General features: G+C 42.4%; 1 protein-coding gene and 1 pseudogene across 1 annotated transcript; one reads left to right on the plus strand and one right to left on the minus strand.

Moving 5' to 3' along the window:
* Positions 1–48: 48 nt before the first annotated feature.
* Positions 49–21,304, plus strand: Dnajc27 (DnaJ heat shock protein family (Hsp40) member C27). Its single transcript, XM_048353300.1, has 7 exons — positions 49–220; positions 5,439–5,521; positions 11,077–11,146; positions 14,918–15,082; positions 16,129–16,251; positions 20,224–20,384; positions 20,994–21,304. The coding sequence occupies exons 1-7, from the start codon at positions 134–136 to the stop codon at positions 21,124–21,126; spliced, it is 822 nt and encodes a 273-aa protein (XP_048209257.1). The 5' UTR covers positions 49–133; the 3' UTR covers positions 21,127–21,304.
* LOC125356781 lies at positions 18,191–19,672 on the minus strand (annotated as a pseudogene).
* Positions 21,305–27,621: the final 6,317 nt, after the last annotated feature.

A 27,621-nucleotide genomic window follows, 5' to 3' on the forward strand; every position in this document is an offset into this window, starting at 1 on the left:
GGATGGAGAGCCGCGGACCCCAGCCTGTGACGACTGCTGCAGCTCCGCCTTTGGTCGAGGAGGCCTGAGGGACGGACGGGCCAGCTTGGTGCACCAGGAGGCCGAGCCCAGTGGCCCCGAGAGAGTGAGGGCAATGGAGACCAACGTGCCGAAGCGGAAGGAGCCTGGAAAATCCCTCCGCATCAAAGTCATCTCCATGGGCAACGCCGAAGTGGGGAAAGTGAGTACTGCGCGCCAGGCGGGGGGCGGGACCGCCGCGCGGCGGGGGGCGGGACCGCCGCGCGGCGGGGGGCGACGTGCTTATTGGCTGGGAGGGCCGTCACTCACCAGCCGGGCGCAGCCTCTTCCCCGCCCCCTGAGCAGGCCGGGGATGCTACCTACCGCTGCTACCTCTGCTGCTGCTGCTGCTGCTGCTGCTGCTGCTGCTGCTTCTTCTGCTTCTTGAGCAAAACGATCCCGACCTTTCTGACCTTTGGGTGGTCCCCACCTCCAACGCCACTCTCCCTAAGACTATGTGTGGGGTGGCTTCCGACCCCTGAGTGCACTCCACAAAGAGCAAAGGAGGCCCAGAGGTGTCCTAAGGTCGCCTCGTGTGCTCAGACGCCACATCTAGGTGACAGGTCCAGCAGCCGGAGCTGGAGAGTAAAAGTTGACTTGGTGCTGGTAGTGCTTGAGAGGCGGTGGGACGTGACGGGGTGCGCGTGAAGACAGCGTGGGCAGTGGATGTGAAGACAGAGCGTGTGCACTGTGGCAGTGTGGGTGTGAAGACAGAGCGTGTGCACTGTGGGTGTGAAGATAGAGCGTGTGCAATGTGGCAGCGTGGAGTCGACGCCCCCATCTTGAGAGCTTCGCTGAAGAGGGGTGATTCACACGGGAGGAGGGTTGGTGAGGACCTGCTACTTTTTAAAGAAAAAAATATATATGGTAGCATCACCACAATAAGCCCGCTTCCCATCGTCTTTACTCTCTGCTCTGTCAGCTGAGTATCATGTATAATCTCCCTTAGTATGGAGAAGGGAAAACCAGAGGTGACCTGGGGCTTAGCCCCACATGAATTCTGACACTGCTTCTTCGCCCCCAAGTGGTAGCTGTTGGTTAAGAATACCCAAGGTCATCAGTGATAGATCTGAGTCTTCACCTTCCTGAAGGCAGTCCTGTTTCCACCATTGAGTGCTGGCCAAATCAACTCCCTGAACTATGAAAGGGGTGACGTTGATCAAGGTGACTTGCACTCATAAACTGACATGTTGAAACCCTTTTGTCTAACTTACTTGAAGACAGTAAATAAAAATTAACTAATTAAAAAATCAACTCATTAAGTACAAAACAGCTGTTGATGACAGTGTTTAGGCCCTCACATAAGAGATATCCAGGAAATGCTTATTAGTGTTTTTTCTGCATGTGAACTACTCATCTCTGTGTGTGGAGGTATCAACAGAATATCTGCTATAGGCCAAACAATTGGATGTCAACTATGTACCAGACATTAGCAAGAAATTAAAGACTCTCTTAAGTTATATACTAAGCTGGCTATCACTTTTGTAGTTTTACTACATTTATAAGGATACACTAGCAACATTGCTAAATACCCAGTGCCATCACATATATGTAACACTGCTTTGTTTATTAGCAAATGCAATTAGACGAGAAAGAAAATATTTACAAGATGAAAGAAAATGATCATTATTTGTTAATGATATGATTGTTTACCTGGAGACTAAAAGAGGATTAACTGAAAGACTGCTAGAAACAATAGAATAATCAATCATGCCAAATTATGCACAAATAATAGCTTTATGTGTCATTTATATCAGCTGATATGCATGCACGCGCGCACACACACACACACACACACACACATCCAGCTAGATGGCTCAAAGAACTAGGTTAAAGAGAAAAAACATTTCCTTCTCCCCATGCAGGAAATTGGAGTTAAAGGGTCCTGGACCAAATCATGGATTTGTGTGTGTGTGTGTGTGTGTGTGTGTGTACCAAATCATGGAAGTGTATGTGTGTCTGCTTATCCTGGGGCTTGAACTGAGGGCCTGGGCATTGTCCCTTAGCTTTTCTGCTCAAAGCTAGTATACTACCACTTGAGCCACAACTCCACTCCTGGCTTTTTGGTGCTTAATTAGAGGTAAGAGTGATGAAGTTTCCTGCCTGAGCTGGCTTTAAACCATGAGCAGTGCCCAGATCCTGAGTTTAAGCCCTGAGGCCAGCACCAAGAAACCAAAAACCCAAACAGCTGGTAGAATGGCTCAGTGGTAGAATACCTACCTGTCTAGCAAGTAGGCCCTGAGTTCAAACTCCTGTACCACCAATTAATAATAATAACTCAAAGAAAGAAAATTATTTGTAAGGAGTAATGAAAATGAAAACTGCCTAAAATATATGTAAGAAAAATACAAGATTAATATTGAAAGGGAGATACGAATATATTGGATAAGAAAGATTAAGACTACAGAATCTTATATACAGTTCTATATGACTACATATGAAAATGTGGAAGAAATGGAGGATTTCCTAGCAAAGTACAAGTTACTAAAATCAACTCAAAAAAGAAGTAGAGGCCAGGACTGGCTCAAACCTGGAGGGGCTCATCAGGAGGCTGAGATCTGAGGATCATGGTTCGAAGGCTGTCCAGGCAGGAAAGTCCATGAGACTCTTGTTTCCACTTAACCACCAAAAAGCAGAAATGGAGCTGTGGCTCAAGTGGTAAACTGCTGGCCTTGAGCACAAAAGCTCAGGGACTGTATCTAGCACTGAGTTAAAGCCCTAGTACTGGCACACATACAAAAAATAAATTTAACTATGTATTTTAACTAATTTGAATTAATTTACATAATTTGAATTAGGTTATTCCAGGACCAAGAAAAAGACTAACAGTATCCCAACTCATCATTGTAGCTTAAATATTAAGAATATATACCAATTTCATATACATATGAAATGTAATATTTCTGAGTGTTGGCAAATAGAACTCATATCATAAAGAATTCATTATTAACAAGGTTTGTTTCAGGATTGTGAATTTGGTTCAATATTGAGAACAGAATCCATGTAATTTGTTACACCAACAGATTAGTGCAGAAAAGTTATATGATGCTTTCAGTGATGTAAAACATTTCATATAGTCCAGTAGTACATCTTGATTAACACCATAACTAAAATCATAATAACATGCAAACAGCTTAAATATGGTAAAAAAAATTATTATAAACTAACAGCAAATGTCATGCCAATTGGTAAAACACTAAAACTATTTCTAGTAAATAGTTACAAAAAATACCTGTTATTGTTATTATTCAGCCTTGTTTTAGAAATTCTAGAGATGTAACAAAAATTGAAATAACCAATACAAATGTTGAAAAAGGAAAATTATATTTTGCTGACTGTACATTATGTATCTAGATTTTATGAAAGATTCTTTAACCTAGTTTAATTAATTAAATTAATTATGGTGATATGACATAAATGCATAAAGATTAATTAATAAATCACATTAACCATAAATCTAAAAATGGAAATGGAAAAATATTCCACTTATAATAGTGAAACCTATAATACATTAGGGAGATATATAATAAGAAAGATACAGAACCTACCAGAATAAAGCCAAAATAATTTAAAGACACAAAACAAGTTCTGAGCAAATGGCCAAATCATGTTGTTTTGCGGGAAGATGTTATGGCAGCACCAATTCTTCCAAAACTAATATACAAGTTTAATATAGTGCCATTGAAAATAAGCAATGAGTCTGAGCCTTCCTTCCTCTCCCTTCCTCCCTTCCCCCCTCCCTCTTTTCCTTCCTTCTTTCCTTCCTTTCCCCCCCGCCCTCCCTCTTTCTTCCTTTCTCGTGTGATGGGATTGAATCCAGGGCCTTATGAATGCTAGGCATGTTCTCTACCACTGAGCTATGTCCCCAGAGCTTTTTTAGGTAGAATTATTCTAAAATTTATATGAAAGAATAGCTATCTCAGAATGGGTAGTCAAAAAATGGAGAAGAAAAATGAAGTAGCATAGTAGAAAGAGAATTTGCCTAGACAGATACTGTATTATAGACTGAAACAAATCAAGAAAACACTACAAGCTGGGCACAGGTGGCTCATTCCTATATCATGAGCTACTTGGGAGGCTGAGAGCCATGGGGATTGTGGTTCCAGACTAGTCCTGGCCGAAAATTCTGTGCAAATCCACCTCAACAGAAAAAGCTGTATGTGATGACATACACTTGCCATGCCACCCATGGAGGGAAGCGAAAAATAAAATTTAAAAAATGGGATTACGGTCCAGGTGCATGCCTCAGTAGGAGGTGAGACCTACCTTAAAAATACCCGTGTGAAGAAAAGTGACATGGCTTAGCAGTATGCACCTGCCTAGTAAGCATAAGGCCCTGAGTTCAAACCTCATTACGTCTAACAGAGAAAGCATTACTTTGACATAAAAATAGATAAATAGATGGGTAGAACAAAACAGAGCCCCAAACAGATCCTATTACATGAGGAAAAATTTAAAGTGACAGAAGGAACCAGTGTAGTAGCTCACACCTGTAATGCTAGCTACTCAGGAGACTAAGACTTGAGGATTGTGGTTCCGAACCAGCCCAGGCTGGAAAGTATAAACAATTCAAACAAACCTGGAAGTGGTGCTGTGGATCAAGTGACAGAGTGTTAGCCTTGAGCACAGCCCCTAGGCCCTGAGTTCAAGCCCCAGGACTAATACCATTAAAAACAAAAGTGGCTAAAAGAGTCTGGGTATGATAGTACACACTACTCAGGATTTGAGACCAGCCCAGGCAAAGTTAGCATAACTCAGTTTCAAAAACAAAATAAAAACAGAGAGAGAGAGAAAGAGAGAGAGAGAGAGAATTAGAGTTCTAGCTAGAGGTCTTGAGTTAAAGCCCCCACCACAAATACAAAAGAAGTTACAAGCCAGGCACCAATGGCTCATGCCTGTAACCCTAGCTACTCTGGAGGCTGAGATCTAAAGATCATGGTTCAAAGCCAGCCCAGGCAGGAAAGTCTGTGAGATTCTTATCTCAAATTAACCACAAAAACCAGAAGTGGAGCTCAAATAGTAGAGCACCAGCCTTGAGTAAAAAGCTAAAGTATAATGCCCAGGCCCTGAGTCCTAAGCCTCAGTATTGGCATACAAAAAAAAAAAAAAGTTAAGTGGGAGGCTCGTATGATAGAATGTCAGCTTAGCAAACAAATCAAACAAGTGCAAGTCTCTGAGTTCAAATCTGGTTAGTATTAAGGAAAGAATATAGAAATAAATATTCTTTAAAATGTTTGCTTTTGGAGTTTCAGTTATTTTATAGTTTTTGCTTTTGAAAACACTTCTTTTTCATAGTAGTGAATGAAAAAACCATAATGAAGAAATGTGTCTATCTGTCTCAGTGTGTATTTACTAAGTGAAATGCATTTTTATCTTTTCAGAGCTGTATTATAAAGCGGTACTGTGAGAAAAGATTTGTGTCCAAATACCTTGCAACAATTGGAATTGACTACGGAGTCACAAAGTGAGTAAATTGTTTTCCTGGCTTATAAATGACACAGAAATTGAGAACTCCTAAAACGACCTATATTTGCATCCGTGTGTATGTGTGTGTGTGTGTGGTGTGTGTGTGTGTGTGTGTGTGTGTGTGTGTGTGCAGGTTATCTTGACATGGAGACTGAAGGTAAATGAGAAAAGATAGGACTAACAGACCTTCTGTCCTTCCTTCTTCCAGCCAAAGTGTTGAGCGCATTCTACTGACAGGCCGTGTGGTAGATGTTCAGGTGGACTGCGCTGAGCCAGTCAACATAAAGTGCAACTGGCAGATGAGTCTCTCAGGAAAAATGTTCTGTATAAGCAGGTCCTACAAGCAGGGATGTTTCTAGAACATTGAAAAATATTCTTCCTGCTGGGTGCCAGCAGTTCACACCTATAATCCTAGCTATTCAGTTGGCTGAGATCTGAGGATTGCAGTTCAAAGATAGCCTGGGCAGGAAAGTCTATGAGATGCTTAACTCCAGTTAACTACCAGAAAACCAGAAGTGGTGCTGCGGTTCAAAGTGGTAGAGTGCTAGCTTTGAGTGAAAGATCTCAGGAAGAGTGCCCAGACCCCAAGTTCAAGCTCATGACCAACAAAAATATTCTTCCTGAAACAATTTATTTTTGTTGGAAATTTCTATTCAAGAACTTTTGTTATTAGTTTGTGATTTTTTACATATTGGAATCCAGAACAAATGCTCTAGGAACAGTGAGGTTGAGTGATTTGGGAATTGAATTGGAATTGAGTCACAAGTAGGCTGTTCCCATCTCAGTTCTGTGCCTCTGTCCCCTCATCTCAGCACTGCTAGTTTCTTCAGAGAATAAAATGCCCAGGTTCCTTCAGGCCTCTGAACATCCTCTTTGTTCACCAGGTCCTTTTCTGCTAATGGCAGATGCTAAATAGATGATTGATTGATATTTCTTTTTTTTTTCTTTTTGCCAATCCTGGGCCTTGGACTCAGGACCTGAGCACTGTCCCTGGCTTTTTTTTTTTTTTTCCCTCAAGGCTAGCACTCTACCACTTGAGCCACAGCACCCCTGCTGGCCGTTTTCCATATATGTGGTGCTGGGGAATCAAACCCAAGGCTTCATGTATATGAGGCAAGCACTCTTGCCACTAGGCCATATTCCCAGCCCGATATTTCTTGTTACATAAAATAGGTACATCGAAAGAGGAAGTTTGCCGATTTGAACCTGAGAGCAATATTCAAGGGGGTTGACAAAAGTGGTAAAGTGTATCTGAGCTGAATGGCTATTTGATGGACAGAGTTGAGTTCAGGTATCTTTCATGACTATAATTAAAGTGGCTCAAATACATGGCAAGATAAAACAAAGAGTTCTTGTAATATCACCATTTTCCTTTTTTTAATATAATTTTATTGTTGTTATTATTAAGGTGTTAGACACAGGAGTTACCATTTCATAACACAATACCTTTTTTTGGAGGTAGTGGAGGGGGTACTATCTTTAGAAAAAGTCAAATGAAACAATGATCATTTTTAATTGGGATTTTAAAAGAGGGTCTAGCATAAAGACAGCTACATCTTCCATACCCACCATAGTTACAGTGCTGTCCAGGGGTAATTGCAGGTCATACTCTTGACTCTAGAACATTATCTGATTCTGAATGACATAGGTCGGTGAGTCAGCTTTAAACTGACTATATTCATTTTGTAGGTTTCATTGCTTGAAGCTTATTGCAATTGTAAACTCAGTTCCAGTTAAGAGACTGTTCAAAGCTGGGCCCTGGTGACTCATACCTGTAATGTAATCCTAGCCACTCAGGAGGCTGAGATCTGAGGACCACAGTTCAAAGCCAGCCCAGGCTGGTCTGTCTGTTAAGACTCATCTCCAGTTAACCACCAAAACCCAGAAGTAAAGATGTGGCTCAAATGGCTAAAGGTCCAGCCTTTTTTTTCGGTGGGGGGAGCGATTTTTAATTTTTTTTATTGTCAGGGTGATATACAGCAGAGTTATAGGGGGTTACAGTTACATACTTCAGGTAGTGAGTACATTTCTTGTCATCCTTGTTACCCCCTTTCTCATTTTTCTCCCTCCTTCCCTTCCCCTGCCTCCCCTGCTTTCATCATTTTTTTAACCTTCCCAGTGATGGACATCATCAATCTAGTCTACAATGCTTATGAACTCTATGAACATTAACAATAATACAATTCCTTCCAGGTTGGGTGATATGTACATTTCTTTCCTTTTGCTTAGTTCCCTCTATTTCTCTCATTTCTTCCCCCACCCCACCCCTCAGCCTTGAGTTGCTTAGTTTGTTTTCATCAATGTCCATTGCAGCTGTTGGGCCCCCTCTACTGTATATTTGTTTTCACTTGCTTTCCACTCATTCTGTGCCCTCCTCTCAGCTTCCCTCAGATGTGTTCGTGTATTCACCATATGAATATCACCATTTTCTGACAGTAGCAGAGGGTATTACAGCAACTTTTCCTTAAAGAATGAAGATTGTAGCCAGTCACTGGTGGTTCACATCTTTGATTCTAGCTACTCTGGAGGCTGACCTCGGAAGATTTTGGTTCATAGCAGCCTGGGGCAGGAAAGTCCAATTAGTCAGCCGAAAAGCCAGAAGTGGAGCTGTGGCTCAACAGGTAGAATGCTAGCCTTGAGCACAAGAGCTCAGTGATAGCAACTAGGCCCTGAGTTCAAGCCCCAGGGCTGGTATGTGTGTGTGCACGCACACACACACACACACACACACACACAGTTGTAGCTCTTGACTATGTAATGAATGAGGCTCTTCTTTTTAAATTAATTTATATTTTATTATCTTTAAGTAGTTTTGCAAAGGGGTTTCATTTCAACCAATCAGTTCACATTTTCTAGTTTTTTTTTTCTTTCCTATTTCCTATAGTGATGTGGTAGGAGATCACATTTAAGACAGTTTTGTGGGTTTTTAAAAATTTCTCTCTGTATTCCCTTTTAAGGTTTATTCCTACTTATTGATATAAATTCAACATCATGTAATATTTCATTCAATATTTATATAAAATATTCAGAGTACATAAAACAATGCAATTTTAATGCCAAAACTGTATATAAATACATCTTCCATCCCTTTCACCACATTTCCAATTACTCTCTCTGCCAGTATTTTTTTTTTGTCAGCCATGGGGCTTGAACTCAGGGCTTGGGCACCGTCCCTGGCTTCTTTTTGCTCAAGGCTAGCACTCTACCACTTGAGCCACAGAGCCACTTCTGGGTTTCTTAGGGAGGGGATAAATAATCTGAGCTCTTTTACATTTCCTTGTGTGAAAACATTTGTATTACTTCCTGTCCTTGCAGATTTTATAGGTTCCATCTCTCTAACTGCTGTCTTCTCAAGGAAAAAAATTTTTAATACAAATTATTGTATCTTTTCCAGAAAGTCTCAAGCTTCATTGTTTTTGTAATCTAAACTAAATCAGCGTTGTTTTGCTTTTACTGTTGTGTTATTATGTTCTTTTGTTTTGCTTTTCTCACATTCTGTTTTGTGAGGTACACCCTGACTTCACAAAGATGTTAAAATGGAAACAAATAGGCTTCTTAGGATTCATGGAATGTGGATGGAAAACTCAGGTGTGCCAGGCTGGGAATGTGGCTTAGTGGTAGAGTGCTTGCTTAGCATGCACAAAGTCCTGGGTTCAATTCTCAGTACCACATAAACAGAAAAAGCCAGAAGTGGTACTGTGGCTCAAGTGGTAGAGTAACTAGCCTTAAGCAAAAAGCTCAGGGATAGTGCCCAAGCCCTGAGTTCAAGCCCAAGAACTGACAAAAAACAAAACCAAAGAAACAAACCTAACAACTTAGGTGTGAGAAAATCATGATCAGATGATTAGCAGCTAGTTTAATCTACATATATAGGTGATATGAAACAACTGCAGGAATTGGAATTTGAGATCCAAAAGTAAAGGCTGTAAACTTGGGCAGCAGGAAGCTGTAGAGGGACACAGAGAGCAGGTGCCAAGGCCCTCAAGTTCCATAGCAAAGGAGTCAGTCATGATGTCTAACCCAAAACATGTTACTGAGAAGGCATAATGACTCCACTGTTCGTTTACTGTTCGTAATATTCTCTATTCATAACCTTTGAGGGATGTTTTAGGAAACCATTTCTTGTGCTGAAGAAACATTAATATTTAAAGTTCAGCAATTTGCTCTCAGTTCACTTCAGTCTCCTTTTCTTTTAAATTCAATTAAAAAGTAAAGTTCAAGCTGGGCACCAGTGGCTCACACATGTAATCCTAGCTTCTCAGGAGGCTGAGATCTGAGGATTGTGGTTCAAAGCCAGCCTGGGCAGGGAAGTCCATGAGATTATTATCTCCAATTAACCACCAGAAAACTAGAAGTGGCGCTGTGGCTCAAGTGGTAGCCTTGAGCTGAAGAGTTCAGGGACAGTGCCCAGGCCCAGAGTTCAAACCCCATGACTGACCAAAAAAAAGTTCAGATTATTTATTTTATAATAGTACAATTCCACTTTTATAAGACTATGTCTATCGGTCTTTTTTTTTTTGCCAGTCCTGGGCCTTGGACTCAGGGCCTGAGCACTGTCCCTGGCTTCATTTTGCTCAAGGCTAGCACTCTGCCACTTGAGTCACAGCGCCACTTCTGGCCATTTTCTGTATATGTGGTGCTGGGGAATCGAACCCAGGGCTTCAAGTATAGGAGGCAAGCGCTCTTGCCACTAGGCCATATCCCCAGCCCTGTCTATCAGTCTTGTCTATGCATAGAAAATAGTCTTCAGTTATGTTTACTTACATTAATGAAGGTTGTGGGTGATAGGATTTGGGATAACTTAAAAGTTCATCTTTTAAATATTTATGGTTTTTCTTAGGGTTTGAATTATTTATAATGGTCATCAAGTGTTTTTTTCATTTTTTCAGAAAAAGACTAGGAAGAAATATTTCATGTTAACAGTTGTTAATTCTTTTTGAATGGCTATTTTTTGTCCTTTGGTTCTTTTATTTTCCAATTTGTTTCCAAAAAGCAAACAAATTGACTGTTGCTCTTTTTCTAATGACAATCACAAGAAAATTAGGCCAGCACTATTGACATATACCTGTATTCTTCTAATATAACCAGTAGTAATAGATCTTAGTGGGGCTGGGGGCATGGCTGAAATGGTAGAGCACTTGTCTAGCAAACTGGAAAAACCCTGAGTTCACTCTCCAGTATTGGGGGGAAAAAATTAAAAAGTATCCTAGTGAAATAAAACTTTCTATTCTCCTTTATCATATTCCTGATTGTCCTGAACAACTTTTTCCTAAAATACTGTAGGAGTAGCCACAGTTGGTTGGTTTAGGACTGCAGACTGAAGTATCTCTAAGTCATGAGGGTATTTGCTCCAGATCAGCTCAGTGTTCACAAGGCAGGGCAGCAGAGCAGTCTGCTGGGCTGCAGGCTCCTGTGGTAAAGATTATCTGGACTCAGAAGGAGGCACAGAGAAAGCCTCTTTGAACTTTCACACATAGATCTTTCTCAAATTCATACCTGACAGAAATGGAAATCGTGACCTCCTTTGGGATTGTTTCTGTTTGAACATTGCAGAGTGCAAGTCAGAGACAGAGAAATCAAAGTCAACATCTTTGATATGGCTGGCCATCCCTTCTTCTATGAGGTAAGGAAACCTTCCATCCAGTATTGTTGGTGGGTTGGGGGACACTAGGGACAGTGATTTGGAGAGTTACTTAAAATAACTAATATTGGAATCGTGTATGAAATTAGCTCATGTTTATGGCTTGCCTTCTGAGATTTAACTTGATAGGAATCCATTGGTCTTTTATGCTACCCTTAAGTAGGGGTAGGAAATGGTCTTTTATGCTCCCTTAAGTAGGGGTAGGAAATATGTGTGTGTGTGTGTGTGTGTGTGTGTGTGTGTGTGTGTGTGTGTGTGTGTGTGTGCTGAGTCTTGGGCTTGAACTTAGGGCATGGGAGCTGATCCTGAGCTGTTTTGCTCAAAGCTAGTGCTCACTTGAACCACAGCTCCACTTCAGGTTTTCTGGTGGTTAATTGGAGATAAGAGTCTCATGGACTTTCCTGCCTGGGCTGGCTTTGAATCATGATCCTCAGATCTCAGCCTCCTGAGTAGCTAGAATTACAGATGTGATCCACTGGTACCCACTGGTCCTGAGGTTTTCAGCCAGGACAGCACACTTTCCAGCCAGGCACACTATTGCTTGAGCCACTGGCCCAGCCCCTTTTTTAAAAAAAATTATTTATTAATTAAAAAAATTTTTTGACAAGGTGTTGTGCAAAAGGTGTACAGTTACATAATAGGGCAGTGTGTACATTTCTTGTGATATCTTACATCCTGTTTTTCTTTCCCTTCCCTAGATCAGGTAGACATATATGCAATACACAGTGTACCAAAAACATATACAGTAGCCACATGGCCTATGCCAAAGGAAATTCACCTAGGACTTTAAATGTAACGTCAACAATAAAGTTTGCTTATCCTTGTCTTATATGGACATACATACATAGCTTTTGAGCTATTGTGATCCACTGAGAGGTCTATTTTAGACCTTTTTATGTTTAGTAGTTGTTTTGTTTTAGTTACATAATGTAAGGTTGCTGACCCAAACCTGTGGGAAATACCATTTGACAAGAAGTTTTTGGTTTCGCAGACCTGGTCTCTACTATCTCTCCCTCCCCCCACCTTAGCAGTCATATATCAAGGCGATTATGCCCCTTTGTTTTCTGTGTTCTAGGCTTGTCTCGCTCAACATTATTTGTTCAAGTTCTGACCATTTCCCTGCGAATACCAATATTTCACCATTTCTAATCGCTATGTAGTATTCCATTGTGTATAGGCACCATATTTTTTGGATCCATTCATCTGTGGAGGGGCATCTGGGTTGTTTCCATATTTTGGCTATTGTGAATTGTGCAGCGATAAACATGGAAGTGCAGATGTCTTTTTGATATCTTGAGACCTGTTGTTCAGGATAGATGCCTAGGATTGGTATGGCTGGGTCATAGGGTAGGTCTATGTTGAGCTTTTTGAGGAACCTCCATACTGTTCTCCAAAGTGGTTGTACTAATTTGCACTCCCACCAACAATGGAGAAGGGTTCCTCTTTCCCCGCACCCCCTCCAGCATTTGTTGTTGCTTGAGTTCAGAGCATAGGCCATTCTAACTGGAGTGAGGTAGTATCTCAGGGTTGTTTTTATTTGCATTTCCTTTACTGCCAGGGATGTTGAACATTTCCTCATATGTTTCTTTGCCATTTTTATCTCTTCTCTTGTGAAGTCTCTCTTTAGCTCCTTTGCCAATTTCATAATTGGTTTACTGGGCTTGGAGGGGCTTAGTTTTTTGAGTTCTCTGTAGATGATGGATATTAGGCCTTTGTCTGTTGCTGTGCTGGTAAAGATCCTTTCCCATATGGTTGGCTGTCTTTTTATTTTGGTGGCTATGTCTTTAGCTGTGCAGAAACTTTTTATTTTGTAGTAGTCCCATTTGTCAAGTCTCTCCCCTATTTGTTGTGCCCCTGGGACTCTATTCAGGAAGTTCCTTCCTGTGCCTATAAGTTCTAGCGTCTTTCCTACTCTGTCCTTCAGTAGTTTCAAGGATTCAGGTCTGATGTTGAGGTCCTTGATCCATTTTGAGTTGATCTTGGGGAATGGTGATAGGCTTGGGTCTACTTTGAGTTTTCTACATATGGCTGCCCAGTTTTCCCAGCACCAGTAGTTGAAGAGGCTATGTTTTTTCCATTGTATGTCTTTAGCTCCTTTGTTAAATATCAGCTAACTGTAAGAGTGCAGTTTTATTTCTGGGTCTTCAATTCTATTCCATTGGTCTTCAGGTCTGTTTTTATACCAATACCAGGCTGTTGTTGTTATGATGGCTCTATAATAGAGCTTTAAATCTGGTATTGTGATACCTCCTGCACTGCTTTTTTTGCCTAGAATTGCTTTGGCTATTCTAGGTCTTTTGCTGTTCCATATGAAGTTATGGGTTGCTTTCTCTATTTCAGTGAAGAATGTAGCTGGGATCTTGATGGGGATTGCATTGAATTTGTATAACAATTTGGGCAATATTGGCCTAGCTCTTTTTGGCTTTGAACAGAGATTTTCAGATCTTAGCACCTTGAGGAGTATAGAATTACAGCATGAGCCACCAGTGCCTGACCAAGTTGCCATTTCTGGTTTTGTTTTTTCTTTTTTGTTTTTTTTTTTTTGGCAGTCCTAAGGCTTGAACTCAGGGCCTGAACATTGTCCCTGGCTTCTTTTTGCTTAAGGCTAGCACTCTGCCAACTTGAGCCACAGCGCCACTTCTGGCCTTTTCTATGTATGTGGTACTGAGGAATCAAACCTGGGGCTTCATGTATACGAGGTGAGCACTGTTGCCACTAGGCCATATTCCCAGCCCAAGTTGCCATTTCTGATAGAACATTGAGGACCATCAGACAATGGCCACAGGACGGGAGGGAGACAGTGCTGATACACGTGGCATTTCAGGCACCATACTAAAGCTTTGCCTTCATTATCTCATTTAATTCTCATGCTAACTCTGAAGCAAATAGTATTGTCCTCATTATACAGATGAGAATACTAAGACACAGAGAAGTTAAATGACTAATCTGGTATCACGTAGCCAGTAAGTGTGAACCCATGTCTGTCTGCCTCCAACGCCTGTCATGCCAAGGCTCTGAGTATGGAGTTTTGAAAGCTGGAATATAAACCTTTTCCCTACCAAGTTCCCCAGAGCCCCTTTGTAGCATCCTGGAAGAAGCCAGCATAGGGATGTAATATATAAATGGCTATACCAATTGTGGATATTTGTGTTATTTTTACCTTAAAATTTTTTAAATTGTTTATCTTCCTAAGAAGAGCTTGACATGACTGGTATTCCCTTAAGGTCTGCGAACAGTTAGTGAGTGATCACCTGTGGGAAGTGGAACTGGAGGTGGAGAGAGTTGGAACAAGATGCCCTGGCTTTCTACTATAAGGCTTTGTGTGCTAAGAGATTTTGTATGTGTGTGCCAGTACTAGGGCTTGAATTCAGCCTTTTATATTATGTTACTTTTATTTTTAGAAAAACTCCTCTAAAAAACAGTAAACAGGCTGGGAATGTGACTTAGTGGTAGAGTGCTTGCCTAGCATGCGTGAAGCCTTGGGTTCGATTCCTCAGTACCACATAAATAGAAAAAGCCAGAAGTGACGCTGTGGCTCAAGTGGTAGAGTGCTAGCTTTGAGCAAAACAAGTTCAGAGACAGTGCCCAGACTCTGAGTTCAAGCCCCAGGGCTTGCAAAAAAACACAAAACAGTAAATATGGAGATTTAAGTACTGAGCACAGGAAAGAACACACTTGCTAAGTTATAACTGCAAGATATATTCTTATGAAATCAGAGAACCTCATCTTATGTGCCCGTTCTTCCATCTGAAGGTCCGCAATGAATTCTACAAGGACACGCAGGGCGTGATACTGGTCTATGATGTTGGGCAGAAAGACTCATTCGATGCTCTTGATGCATGGCTGGCAGAAATGAAGCAGGAGCTTGGGCCTCATGGAAACATGGACAATATTATATTTGTGGTGTGTGCCAACAAGGTAACCACACAGCTTCCTGGGGGAAGGGAACAGCCTAGCCCTGAGGTTTTTTATTCTTTGACATAGGAATCAACCACCTTTCCATAGGACTTGCCTTTAAGCTAGGCACCAGTGGCTCACCCTATAATCCTAGCTACTCAGGAGGCTAAGATCGGATTGTGACTCAAAGCCTGTCCCAGCAGAAAAGTCCCCATGAGACTCTTATCTCAAACTACTCAAAAAAGCTGGCAATGGTGCTGTGGATCAAGTGGTGGAACACTAGCCTTGAGCACAAAGGGGCTCAAGGACAGTGCCCAGGCCTGGAGTTCAAGCCCCCAGACTGGGGGAAAAAAAAAGACATGCCTATAAGACAAAAACAAAACAACCAAAAAAGTAGCATGAGAGTTTCTATTTTATTTCATTTTTTCTGGTAACCTACTTGAAGCTCCAGAGCCTAATAATCAAACCCTGACCTTCTGGGAGAAGGGAGATGCACGAGATATACAGTGTGGAAAGGTTCAGGAAGCAGACAGTGGCCCCCCAGGTGTGGCAGGTCAGAAAACTCCTTTCACAGAGGTAGTAGCTGCTCCACCAAGGGACGAAGTAAAGAAGTATGATAGAAAATCAGCTACAGTCAGGTTTTATTATTCTTGTTGGTTTTTGGTTTGGGTAGGGCTCATTAAAAATGTTTTGCTTTGCCCAGCACCAGTGGCTTATGTATATAATCCTAGCTACTCAGAAGGCCAGGATCTGAGGATCACAGTTCAAAACCAACCTAGGCAGGAAAGTCTGTGAGACTCTTATTTGCCAATTAACTACAAAAACAAACAAACAAACAAACAAAAAAACACCCAGAAATGACATTGTGACTAAGTGGTAGCGCACTAGCCTTGAGCACAAAACTCAAGAGACAGTGCCCAAGCCCTGAGTTCAAATACTAGGACCAGCACACACACACACACACACACACACACACACAGTTTTACTTGTTTTTCTGTTTTGCCGCAGTAGAGGCCTATTCTAGGTGGACAGCAGGAGTCCTCTCTGTCACTGGCTTTGTATTTCAGATCGACTGCACCAAGCACCGCAGTGTAGATGAAAGCGAAGGGCGTCTCTGGGCCGAAAGTAAAGGCTTCCTGTATTTTGAAACTTCAGCACAAACTGGAGAAGGCATCAACGAGATGTTCCAGGTAACTGAACATTTTGCTATTTTACAGTTTGACCCAAGGCCAACAGTGCTAATTTTTTAGATTAAATTATGAGTAGCAAAGTAGTAATAGGAATTTTTCATTACAACAAATTCTTTTCAAAGAAGCTCTAGATATATAGATAGAGGAGAGAGTGAGAGCATTGTGTGTGTATGGTAATCTGCCTGCTATCTATTATAGATCAGACCTGGCTGATAACCAGAATACTGGGAAAATTATTCAGAATATAGATTTCTAGGTTCCAGACCTATTGGAAGTTTAAAGTTGTAAAGAGACCTAGGAATTGATCCGTTAGAAAAGCTCTCCAGGTGATACTGAGGCCCATCAAGACCAACAAGTTAAGGTGCTACTTAAGTGAGACAGAAGATTTTATTCAAGACTATATTTGGTTAATGGTGTTATGCAGACTCAAGTGAAAGCATTACTATGACAAAATTGTGTTGCCACAGCTAATAAAATTCTATCAGGGGGTGCTGGGGATATGGCCTAGTGGCAAGAGTGCTTTGCCTCGTATACATGAAGCCCTGGGTTCAATTCCCCAGCACCACATATACGGAAAATGGCCAGAAGTGGCACTGTGGCTCAAGTGGCAGAGTGCTAGCCTTAAGCAAAAAGAAGCCAGCGACAGTGCTCAGGCCCTGAGTCCAAGCCCCAGGACTGGCAAAAAAAAAAAAAAAAAAAAATTCTATCAGGGTACAGTTAGAGAATAGGAGACTGTCAGTGCAGAATCCAGCCAGCCACACATAAAAATGAGGCCTCATCAGGGAAGCAGGTCATTGTTTTTCTTTCTTTCTTTCTTATTTATTTATTTTTTTTTTTTTTTTGCTGGTACTGGGGTTTGAACTCAAGGTTTCATGCTCACTCAGTTGGCTCTACAACTTGAGTCATGCCTTTAGACTAGTTTGTTTGGTTTTTTTTTGCTGGTTATTTTAGAAATGGAGTCTCTCAAGCTTTTCTTTGAACTGCAACTTCTGGATCTTTGATTTCTGATTAAATAGGATTACAGCATGAGCCTCTGGTTCCCAGTGAGAGTTACTTTTTTCATGGTGGTAGTAGTGGTGGTTGTGGGGCTTGAACTCAAGACCTGGGCACTGTCCATAGGTTCTTTTGCTCAAGGCTAGTGCTCAACCACTTTGAGCCACGGTGCCACTTCCAGTTTCCTGGTGGTTGATTGGAGATAAGAGTCTCCAGCACTTTCCTGCCCTGACCCTCAGATCTCAGCTTTCTGAGTAACTAGTAAAACCTGACAACTTTGACTAACTTTAAGTGAAGGAAGCTTTTTAAAACATTAAGTTATAAAGTCACCTCTTAATTATAGATATGTTTGGGAGACATGGTATGAGTAATGCATTTTTCTTGTGACTATGGCTCATATTTTGGATATTTCTAGCATTTCACATAATGTAGCTATTACTATAAAGAGTTGTTCTCCATTATTGAGTAGGATTGTCTTTTTTGTGCTGAATTTCCTGTCATAAGATGTTGTCCCTCCTACTAGCAGACAGGCTTCACCCTGGGCTGACAGGCTGAATTCTATTTCAGGGTCAGAGTTGATGTTAGTTTGCCATGCTGTCTATTCATTTGAATACATAGACCAATGTGAATTTACAGATGTATCTCTGCAGTAATGATTCTGAACTATTTAAGGGTATTTTGCAATTCTGGAGACTTTTTTTTAATGTGTTGCATGTTTTAATTGCATGGGTAGTTTAAATAAAGGGAAGAAGCACCTTCCAGAAAGCTATACCAGCAGGAAAAGATTCCATGCATTTACATAGTAAATTTCTGTAACTTTACAACAGATTCTTTTTTGAGCAGGTCCTGGACCTAGAACTCAGGGCTTGGGTGCTGCCCCTGAGCTTTTCTGCTCAAGATTAGTACTCTAGCACTTAAGCCACAGCTCCACTTCTGGCTTTTTGCTGGTAAACTGGAGATAAGAGTCTCACAGACTTTGCTGCTCAGGTTGACTTCAAACCATGATTCTCACATCTCAGCCTCTTGAGTAGCTAGGATTCCAGGTGTAAGCCACCAACACCCACCTGAAGAAAATATTCTTAATCCTTCCTTGAACTGTAAGTAGGGGAATAGAAGCGCCCTCAGTAGGTGTTTCTCTGCTTGAAGAAGCAAACTAAAGGGCCTAAAATCAGAGACAAGCCAGGAATGCTTAGAGGGAGAGAAATGATAAAGGGCCATTCATAAATTCCATGTCTCCTTAAGAAAAAAGGTCAAGTGATGGTGGTATAAGCATTGCAGGGGTAAACTACCACCTTTAAGACAAGTTCATCTCAAAAGCTGTCATTCTGAATGATAATAGTTTGAATACCCTGGACTGCTGGATGTGGACACAGTAATAGGAGTCAAATACTTCAGTGGAATTCTCTAGGACTGTACGCCCTCTCCTTTGGCTTTCTGAATGAAGCTTAGGCTTTTTCTGCTGTCCTCCAGGCCATGTAATAGTCAAGAATAGAGATGACAGAACTGGACCACTCCCTGCACACTAATCAGCTGGGGAAAGAGTTCATTGGCCAAAGTGCCCCCCCAAGAAGGGTTGACACCAAGCAGAGAGGGCATGTCACTGAAGGGGGAGGGAGAATTCTCATATCCACAGTCATTGTAAGCATCCAGCAGGCAAGAAGATGGCTTCAGGCAGTGGCCGGATGAAAGTAGTTTGAGATGCCCAACTCTGGAATGATGTCATGTTCTATAGGTTCTTCCTTCACAGAGACAATGAATTCAGGGTGATCTTTCTCTGAGGGGCTGAGAGGTGCTTCCTCGATTTTCATTACCACATTAGTTTGGCTCTCTGTCTCAGAGGGTATCTCTAGGACTAGAGGTTTGGTATATAAGAGTTCATTAATGGCTTCCAGCTTGGCTGATGACGTCCCCACTGACAGAGACAGGGAGGCTGGTAAGGAACTAGGTCCTTCTTGGTAGACCTCGGGGAGGTCCACAAGAGTGGTGGACTCTGGGGAAGGGCATTTGAAGAACATGACTGGGTCCAACTTGTCCAAGATTCCAAAAAGGATGTCAGACTCAGTGTCTGAAGAGTCAACGCTGTCAGAATCCGCAGGGAGACATTCTGAGGTGGTGACAACCGGGCCTGCACCTGCTGCGGACTTAGCAGACCCAATCACTGGCCTCACTCCAATCCCCTTGGCCTCTGTCTTCGTCTCCTCTTCAGCAACCAGGGCACCCATCCCCAAGCGCAGTCCTAACTCCCGGCTCTCAATGACAGGGCCATGAGTTGTTGTTTTGTTTTGTCCTCAAGTTGGTTTTCTAGCAAAAGTTTTTAGTTCTCCTCTTCCAAATCCACCAGTTGCTGTTTCGGCTTGCTCATCTGTGCTTTCTTGTGGTCTTGGGCAGTCTGAGCCACAGAGCCCTGCCACTGCCCCTCTGGAGACATTTCATATTGTATCTCTTTTGAGACTTATAACATGTAGCAAGAATTATTCACATATTCATACATGAGAATATCTACTGAGTGATTGGACCAAGGAGAGTAAGTAATAACTGTTAGAGAGTAAATATCTTTTGATTCTGTTACTGTAATTATACATTACTGATGAGGAGTGTCATAATAATTAGCTCTATATAAATACAACCTGTTATGGTCAAATCAGGACAGCTAGCATCTCCATAGATTAAATTGTCTTCTCACTGGCCTCCATTGTGTCTCATAAAATGTAAGAACCTGTTCACATTCTTCGTCTTCATAAATATTATAATTTTTTTACCTCTTCTAACTGCTTTCTATAATTTATCTTTTGGGGGAGGAGGCAGAAGGTATTTAAATAGTATAAAAAGAAAAGAAAAAGTCTTCCAAAGTACACATTTGCCTTCTATGTGACTTTTAAGTGCTAGTGAAGTATGTGAAAAATCATTAAGTTGACACTTGAAAGGCATTCCTGTTTGGGCAGAATCAGTTCTTCTCAGAGATGTATTTTCTTTCTGCAGACATTTTATGTATCCATAGTTGACTTATGTGAAAATGGTGGGAAGCGTCCAACCCCAAACATCAGTGCTAGTTTCACCAAAGAACAAGCAGACACAATCCGCAGAATCCGCAGCAGCAAGGACAGCTGGGACATGCTGGGAGTCAAACCCGGGGCGTCAAGGTAAGCGTGGCTCCAGGCCGCTCTGCGCTGAGCTCGGACAGGCGCGGAGAATTACGGGTGTCAGGCCTGTTCCCCAGCCCTGTGCTCCCACCTTTGAGCACCCGACTTCCTGGCACCAGCCTGCCATGAAGCACCCCTGTTCCCTTGACTGTCCCTGTCCACCCTGGCCAGTGGGGTTCTTTGGGGCTACTCCCATGTGACCCCACACTCTGCCGCTGTCTCTTCTTCTCTCCCTGGCACTCTGCGTCCCCACCCTGTACCAATTCCAAGCCCCGACTTTCAGAAGGCTTCAGGGAGTGGGGGTGCCCTGGTGCCCCAGGCTATAGTCCTCCAGCCAGCAAAGGTCTGCCCAGCACCCCCACATGCCTGGTGCTGTAGTTGTCATCTGATCATGTTTTACTGTTTCCTCTGAGCTTGTGAAATTTCTATGTTATATTACTCTACTTATACATTGCCCTTTTTTTTTTTTTTTTTTTTTTTTTTTTTAGTTCTACCTTTGAGAAGGTAAATAAGTGGGATACACTTACAGCAAGAGATACTGTGTGTAGAAACAGCTGAGAGGCAGGGCCTGGGTCGACCCTGTTACTAAAGCCTGGCTGCTTTCTACAGGGAAGAAGTCAATAAGGCCTACCGGAAGCTTGCTGTGCTGCTCCACCCTGACAAATGCATGGCACCGGGGAGTGAAGATGCCTTCAAAGCGGTGGTGAATGCCCGGACAGCTCTTCTGAAAAACATCAAGTAGGAGACTGAGGAAGACAGTGCTTAGTGCACCTCCAGGTGAAAAGCCCGCATGGAGTTTTCCTTCACGAAATCTCGCTGCTCTGTTCTCTCATGTGCCGTCATTTGTAGCTCAGTAATGCAGGTGCCTTTTACCATCTTGCAGGCATTTACAACAAGAGGACCTGCCTTTGCGTGAGGCGAAGAGAAGCTCACGACCTTATGCACTGCACTTCCTGTATTGTCAGAGTCTGGGGTTTTCTCCTCTGTGTGTAATCTCTGTAATGGGGGCATCCTTTAGACACGTTGCTTGGGAAAGTCCATGAGGTTTCTGGGAGGAGGTACGAGATAGTGTGAATTTTTCACTTTTACTTTTTAATTCATCATCAGAGAAAAAAGTGGAGGGAGAGAAGAACAAGCAGACAACATCCAAGCCCTCTGAAGCTTGGTTGACCTTAAAAACAAGTTGTTCCTTTATCAATGAGTTCCTTTCGTGATAGTTTAATTATCAATCTATAATTAGCTGTGTGGGGTAGCACACTTGTATAATACCAACACTAAGGAACATGGGACAGGAACATTAAGAGGTCTAGGCCTCTTAAAAAAAAAAAAAAAGACATCTGTAGTTAGTGAACTCTGGGGCAGCCCTCTGGAAATGTGTGGTTTAGGGCGACAATTCTGAATTGACACCCACTGTGTTTCCTTGTCCAACCACCAGGGGGAGAGAGAAGCCAGTGCTAAGAGAAGAGTGGGAGGCAGGCTTGGATGTGGGAATACTGATGGGGCTCACCAGACCTATGATCTGTTGCCTGTTGTAGAAATGGTTGCTAGGAGCACCTGGGAGCCCCTTGCACCGGAATGAGACCCAGACTCCATGACAGGTGCACTTTCAGGGTGTGGCCTGACACAGAGGGGAAGGGCAGCCAAGAGCAGGCATGTTGTGGGGAGAGGCAGTCTCCTCCCAAGCCTCTGACCAACTTCTGCACCTCTTCTTCCCTCTCCTTCTCTCTCTGTATTCACATCTGCCCCAGCATCCTCTCTTCTCCCCTACAAGCCTTGCCCTAGACTTGGTTGGCTAGGAAGGACTATGGGTCCTTTGGGGACCGCGGGGGAAACCTGAGCCCTGTATGGGACAGAATCCTTCTGATTTCTGCGTGGGCTACACATTTCCAAATAGCGAAAGTTTTAAGTTACAGATTATAAAAAACTAATTTCATGTAGAGAATCTGTTTGTGGCACAGAACAGGGAGTGGAGAGGAGGCCTTCCTTCCAGCACTTGGGGAACCCGCCTGTGGCCTGACTCAGTATATCATCTCTCTCATTAAATGACATTGTTAGCTGCAGCCACCTGTGCCAATTGGAGCTTTGAAGCAGATCAAATATGACTATTCTGTGAGTTTTAAACCACTTTCCCACTTCCTACTGATGGCCAGATAACATCTACTTTTCATAGCGAAGAGGAAAACCTACTTTATTACCATCCACCATGCTTCTAGGTTTTCCACTTCTGTGAAAGCAGCCTCACTTTGTGTTGCTGTTCTTAAAGACAGAATCAGAGCATTGTTCTCCAATATTTCCATCTGAGTGATAATCAAAAATGATTAATTTTTTTTAAGGAATTGAGATCTGGTGGACTTTGATTCTATGAGATTTTTGTTCTGGCCTTTCAAGTAGCTTTTGGGACTACTAGACCCCTACTAAAGTTCTTTTGGTCTAAGTTTTGCTTGAGGCCTTTCTCCTGTCTAAAGTTCTCTTGCAACAGAATGGAGGCGTCTGTGAATAAGAGATCCTGCTTCTGCTGTCTGCCCAAATGGCCTGGGCAGCTCTCTGAGGACGTGGCCCTGTGTAACAGCTGGTGCCGGTGTGAATCTTGGGAATTAAACACTCAGTCATCTCATTCAGTGACATTGCACACATGAGTGATTAGAGCAGAAAGAATTCTCTAGAGCTGCACTCATAACATTCGCAGTCATTTGTTCAGATGTAGCCTGGGCTTGATTCTTAGGTTTCAGGACTGAGTTTCTGACCAACTTCATTATTAGCATTCAGAATGGCCATACGCTACTTTATGTATTTAATAGGAATAAATTAGGGAAGTGAAATGCCAAGATTTCTATACCCCACCCATATACCATTAAGATGTAACAGAGCATGATTTGCAATGAGAAGTATTTTTAGTACAAACCTCACGCCAAACTTTACAGACCTCATGCATTAATTTAAGTCCTTGGAACAGATGTGTACTTTGTAGTTGAGCCTTATTAAAGTGTCTTCAAGCGGTTAAGATTTCAAAACACATCAATGAGAGTCACAACTAGCAGCATAATTTAATGGCTTAAAGTTTTTTATAAGGAATCTTATTTTTCAAAAAGAATAAAAAGTTTGAACAGCTATAATTAAAGAAAAGCCATGTCTTCCACATCTGAGTCACCGAGAAGTAACACTTCTTAAACTTGGGAGAAATCCCTGCAGGCATTTCGGATTGTCTCCCATCAGCCTACTTAAGCACTTTAAGGACTTCTCCCATTTGTTCCCCAGCTCCACTTCTTCTGCCTCCTCCTCCTCAACTGTCAGTATTTCTTTCACTTCAGCACTGTTGTTTTATTTCTTCATATAAATGTGCACGTGGCTTTAGTATCCTGTATAGACTTGGGGGCGTGGCTTATGTTGCTACCCAGGACTTTAAGGTCACTATACTTGTGAAGATTGCACACCAGTCTAAGTCTTACATTTACCTCAGGAAACTTACTCTAATGGTAAATATTTGAATTCACGAGTGTATTGAATTCTCACGTGGTAAATATTTCTTTATGCCTAGAAAGTAGCACTTCACTCACAATTAGTTAAATGAGCCATAGATAAGGCAGTTAGATGCCTGGAATGTTCCCTCCCAGAGCCCTGGCAGTCACCAGAGGGAGGGAGGGATTTCCAGCTCAAGTTAGAGCTGCCTGCAGATTGCAGATTGCCTTTTGATGGCGGGAGCGCTGTCCCTCTTAGAGTTGGCTCAGTAAGCTTAGGAAGGCTCCTCCTTTGTCCCTGCGCCCATGGAACTTGCCGGAGTCTGCCAGTGTTCTTGTAGAACTTATGACAATGGATTCAGCTCCGAGCTGCAGCTAACCAACTTCCAGTGGGAGCTTTGCAGAGTGCCCAGCAGCCCCTACTTGGTATTGAGCACAATTTTAAGACAGTCAGTGCTGTGTGGATATGGACATTTTCCTTTAGCCATTCCTAGAAAAGACAGAAGCTTGTGATGTGGACAAGAAATGAGATTGTATCTAATAAGCAGTGCAATATTAAGCTGCACAGTGCAGTGAAGGCCCTTGGCGATGGGCTTTGGTGGGGACCTCGGAACGTTGAGGTTACTTAGCTTTTTGCCCTGGATCCCCCCCCCCCCGGACATTCCTGCCCTCTGACTGTGAATGCAGAGTCTTTGCTCCTGCAAGGTAACTCCCATATTTGCTTTCTGGTGAACTGACTGAAGATGTTAACTCTACCAGTTGTTTATGTCTTGTATACAGAGTGCCATATGTATTTAAGTTGTGTATTTTTATAAAGTAAAGCCAAATATCAAACCCTGGTCTGTGGGCTGTATTTGTTGAGACGCTGGTCTCCAGTGAAAAACACACTAGACACACATCCCATTGCTGGTGTTTTCAGAAGGTGGAAGGAAGGAAATTGTGTTGCTGCTTTGGATCTTTTTTAAATTGTGATGAAACCATTAGATGCCTTTTTTTAAAAAAGCACAAAAACATACTGGGATTACATTCGCCTTTTCAACTCAGATGAAACTCATTTTACACAGTGCAGGCTAGGAGCTGGGGGTTTGCAGATGATAGCTCAACACAGAACCACCCCGGGTTCTGCCCCTAGTACCCAAGAGAGAAAGTATATACCAGCATACCATTCCATTAGCTGAATTATTGTTAATAACTAAGCCTTAAAGTGAAGGACTAGAGTCACTAGAATTCCAGAGTCTTGAAGGACTGGTCCATAGGAAGCATCATGTCTTGTGAGGCTGTGACCTTCATCTGCCCAGAGCACCTTTTTTTTCCAAAGTGGCCCACCCCTCTCTTGGGAAGCTATGCCACCCTCTCCATCCCGATGTGTTCTAAACATCCCAGTTCTTTGTGTGACCCATCCATCCTCTCTGACCACAGGGCAGTACAAGAAGGGAGGGAATGTGATGCTACATCAGCTAATCAGCTTCCCTCTCTGGGATCTTCCTAATTGGAGTAGCTAAAGTTTCCTCTCAGGAAAGGATGAGTCCTGCTATGCCAGCAGCCTTGATTCCAGACTTGTAGGAAAGCTATAGCAGAATGAAACCGGTTGGAGGAGGAAAATAGGTTGACAGGTTAAGTGATTTACCCAAAGTCACACCAGAAGCTACTGCAGGTTCCCAATCTATACTGTCAGCCTCAAGATCCAGATGTTCAAATCCAGGTGCTCCTCAACCTAACCATGTTCTGTTCCATAAATGCTCCTAAGCATTGTTGCCCCTGTGATGGCTAAGCTAAGCTGTAGCTCTCTGCCACTACCCAGCATCATAAGAACGGGGGGCGGGGGTGGGGTATATAGCACCAGCCTGGAAAAAGTTCAAAATCCAAAACCCCAAACATTTCTACTGAATGCCTATCATTTTGCACCATTGTAAAGTCAAATAATGTCAGTAAGTCGAGTCATTAAGTTGGTGACTATGTTCTGTTTCACACTTGTGACTAACGTAACTGCTATACCAGCTGACCACATGAATACAAAGAGGCCTGTATTTTTTGTTATTATTAGGGAGTTGTATAAAGGGGTTACAGTTCCGTGGTTCAGGTAACGAGGACAATGCCCCTTGGACAATGTCACTCCTCCTCCCTTTGCTTCTCCCATTTCCTCCCTCCTGTGTCTGCCCATAGTAGCATAGTTCATTTTTTACACAGTGTACATTGACCATGACCATTTGTTTACCCTTCCTCCATTCCTATGCCCTACTAAAAAGACCAAGAATTAACAAAAAATGATAGCAGCAACAATAACATTTCCTGGAATTTGTTTTGGTAAGTAGTATTCTAGATGTTCAGAGGGGTTATACCTTTGGGTTTCTCCCCCGAGTATCCTCCTTTAGTCTGTTTGTATGTGAATGCATAGGGCCTGTGTAAGTTGTCATGTACAGTTGTGTTTTACATCTAGCTTCCACATATGAGAAAAAACATGCACCGTTTGTCTCTCTGAGCTTGGCTTACCTCATTTAACATGATTTGTTCTAGGTCCATCTAGTTCTTGAAAATGGCATAGTATTATTCTTGCTAATGGGTAAGTAAAATTCCATTGTATGTACCATAGTTTTTTTTTTCTTCTCCACTGGTCTATTGTAGGGCACCTGGGCTGTTTCCATAACTTGGCTATTGTGATTAGTACAGCAGGGAACATGGGTGTACAAGTTATTGTTTTGTTTTTAACCATATCCTGATATGTAACAATCTGGGTAGATGCCCAGCAGTGTCTGGCTGGATCATAGGGAAGTTCTATGTTTAGTTTTTTAAGGAATCTCCATACTGCCCTCTGGAGTGGTGGTACTAGTTTACATTCCCACCAACAGTGCAATAGGGTTCCTTCTCCCCCTTATCCTCACCAGCATTTGTTATTGTTTGATTGTTATTGGCCAATCTCAATGGGGTGAGATGGAATCTCTTTTTTCTTTTTCTTTTTTGCCAGTCCTGGGGCTTGGACTCAGGGCCTGAGCACGGTCCCTGGCTTAATTTTGCTCAAGGCTAGCACTCTACCACTTGAGCCACAGGCACCACTTCTGGCTTTTTCTATATATGTGGTGCTGAGGAATCGAACCCAGAGCTTCATGTATACGAGGCAAGCACTCTACCACTAGGCCATATTCCCAGCCCCATGAGATGGAATCTCAGTGTTCTTTTCATTTGCATTTTCTTTATGGCCAGGGGAATTCTGTGGTGTTTTTTTTTTTTTTAAAGAAGACTACCCTAGAGTACAGTTTTCCTCATCAGTGACACAAATTCAAATCCAGAATGGATGCAGAGGAATAACAAACCACTGTCGTTATGATTGCATCATTGGATGGCAATCACAGAAACGACTCGTGCAAAGGAGAAACTTTTTTGCCAGGTGGTCAGGCTGGAAGAGAGTAGAGAACAAGTCTCAGATCTTCATGGCAAAGAACAAGGATTGGGGATATTTGTAGACTGAGGCGTGGGGAAAGGTGACCATATCTAACCTCATCAACTCCTTCCACCGTGGGCACGTGTCAGAGTGGTTGTCAGTGGTCAACTGAAGCAGGTGGAATCTAGAGGCTTCACTCAGGAACCAAGAGCAGGTGGTTTATTCCTGTTTTTCTTTTGTTTTCAAAACTTCTGAGTTGTACCCAAGCCAACCAGGAATCAGCTTGATGTGAAACCATCAACTGTTAGTAAGTGATAACTGTCTGCAAGTATGAAATATGACATATTTGCATCATTGTATTCATTGTCTTTTTAAATGAAATTGGAGCACATTTTCAGGACGTCTG

This window comes from Perognathus longimembris, chromosome 8 (assembly GCF_023159225.1).
Source record: "Perognathus longimembris pacificus isolate PPM17 chromosome 8, ASM2315922v1, whole genome shotgun sequence".
Classification (NCBI taxonomy): domain Eukaryota; kingdom Metazoa; phylum Chordata; class Mammalia; order Rodentia; family Heteromyidae; genus Perognathus; species Perognathus longimembris.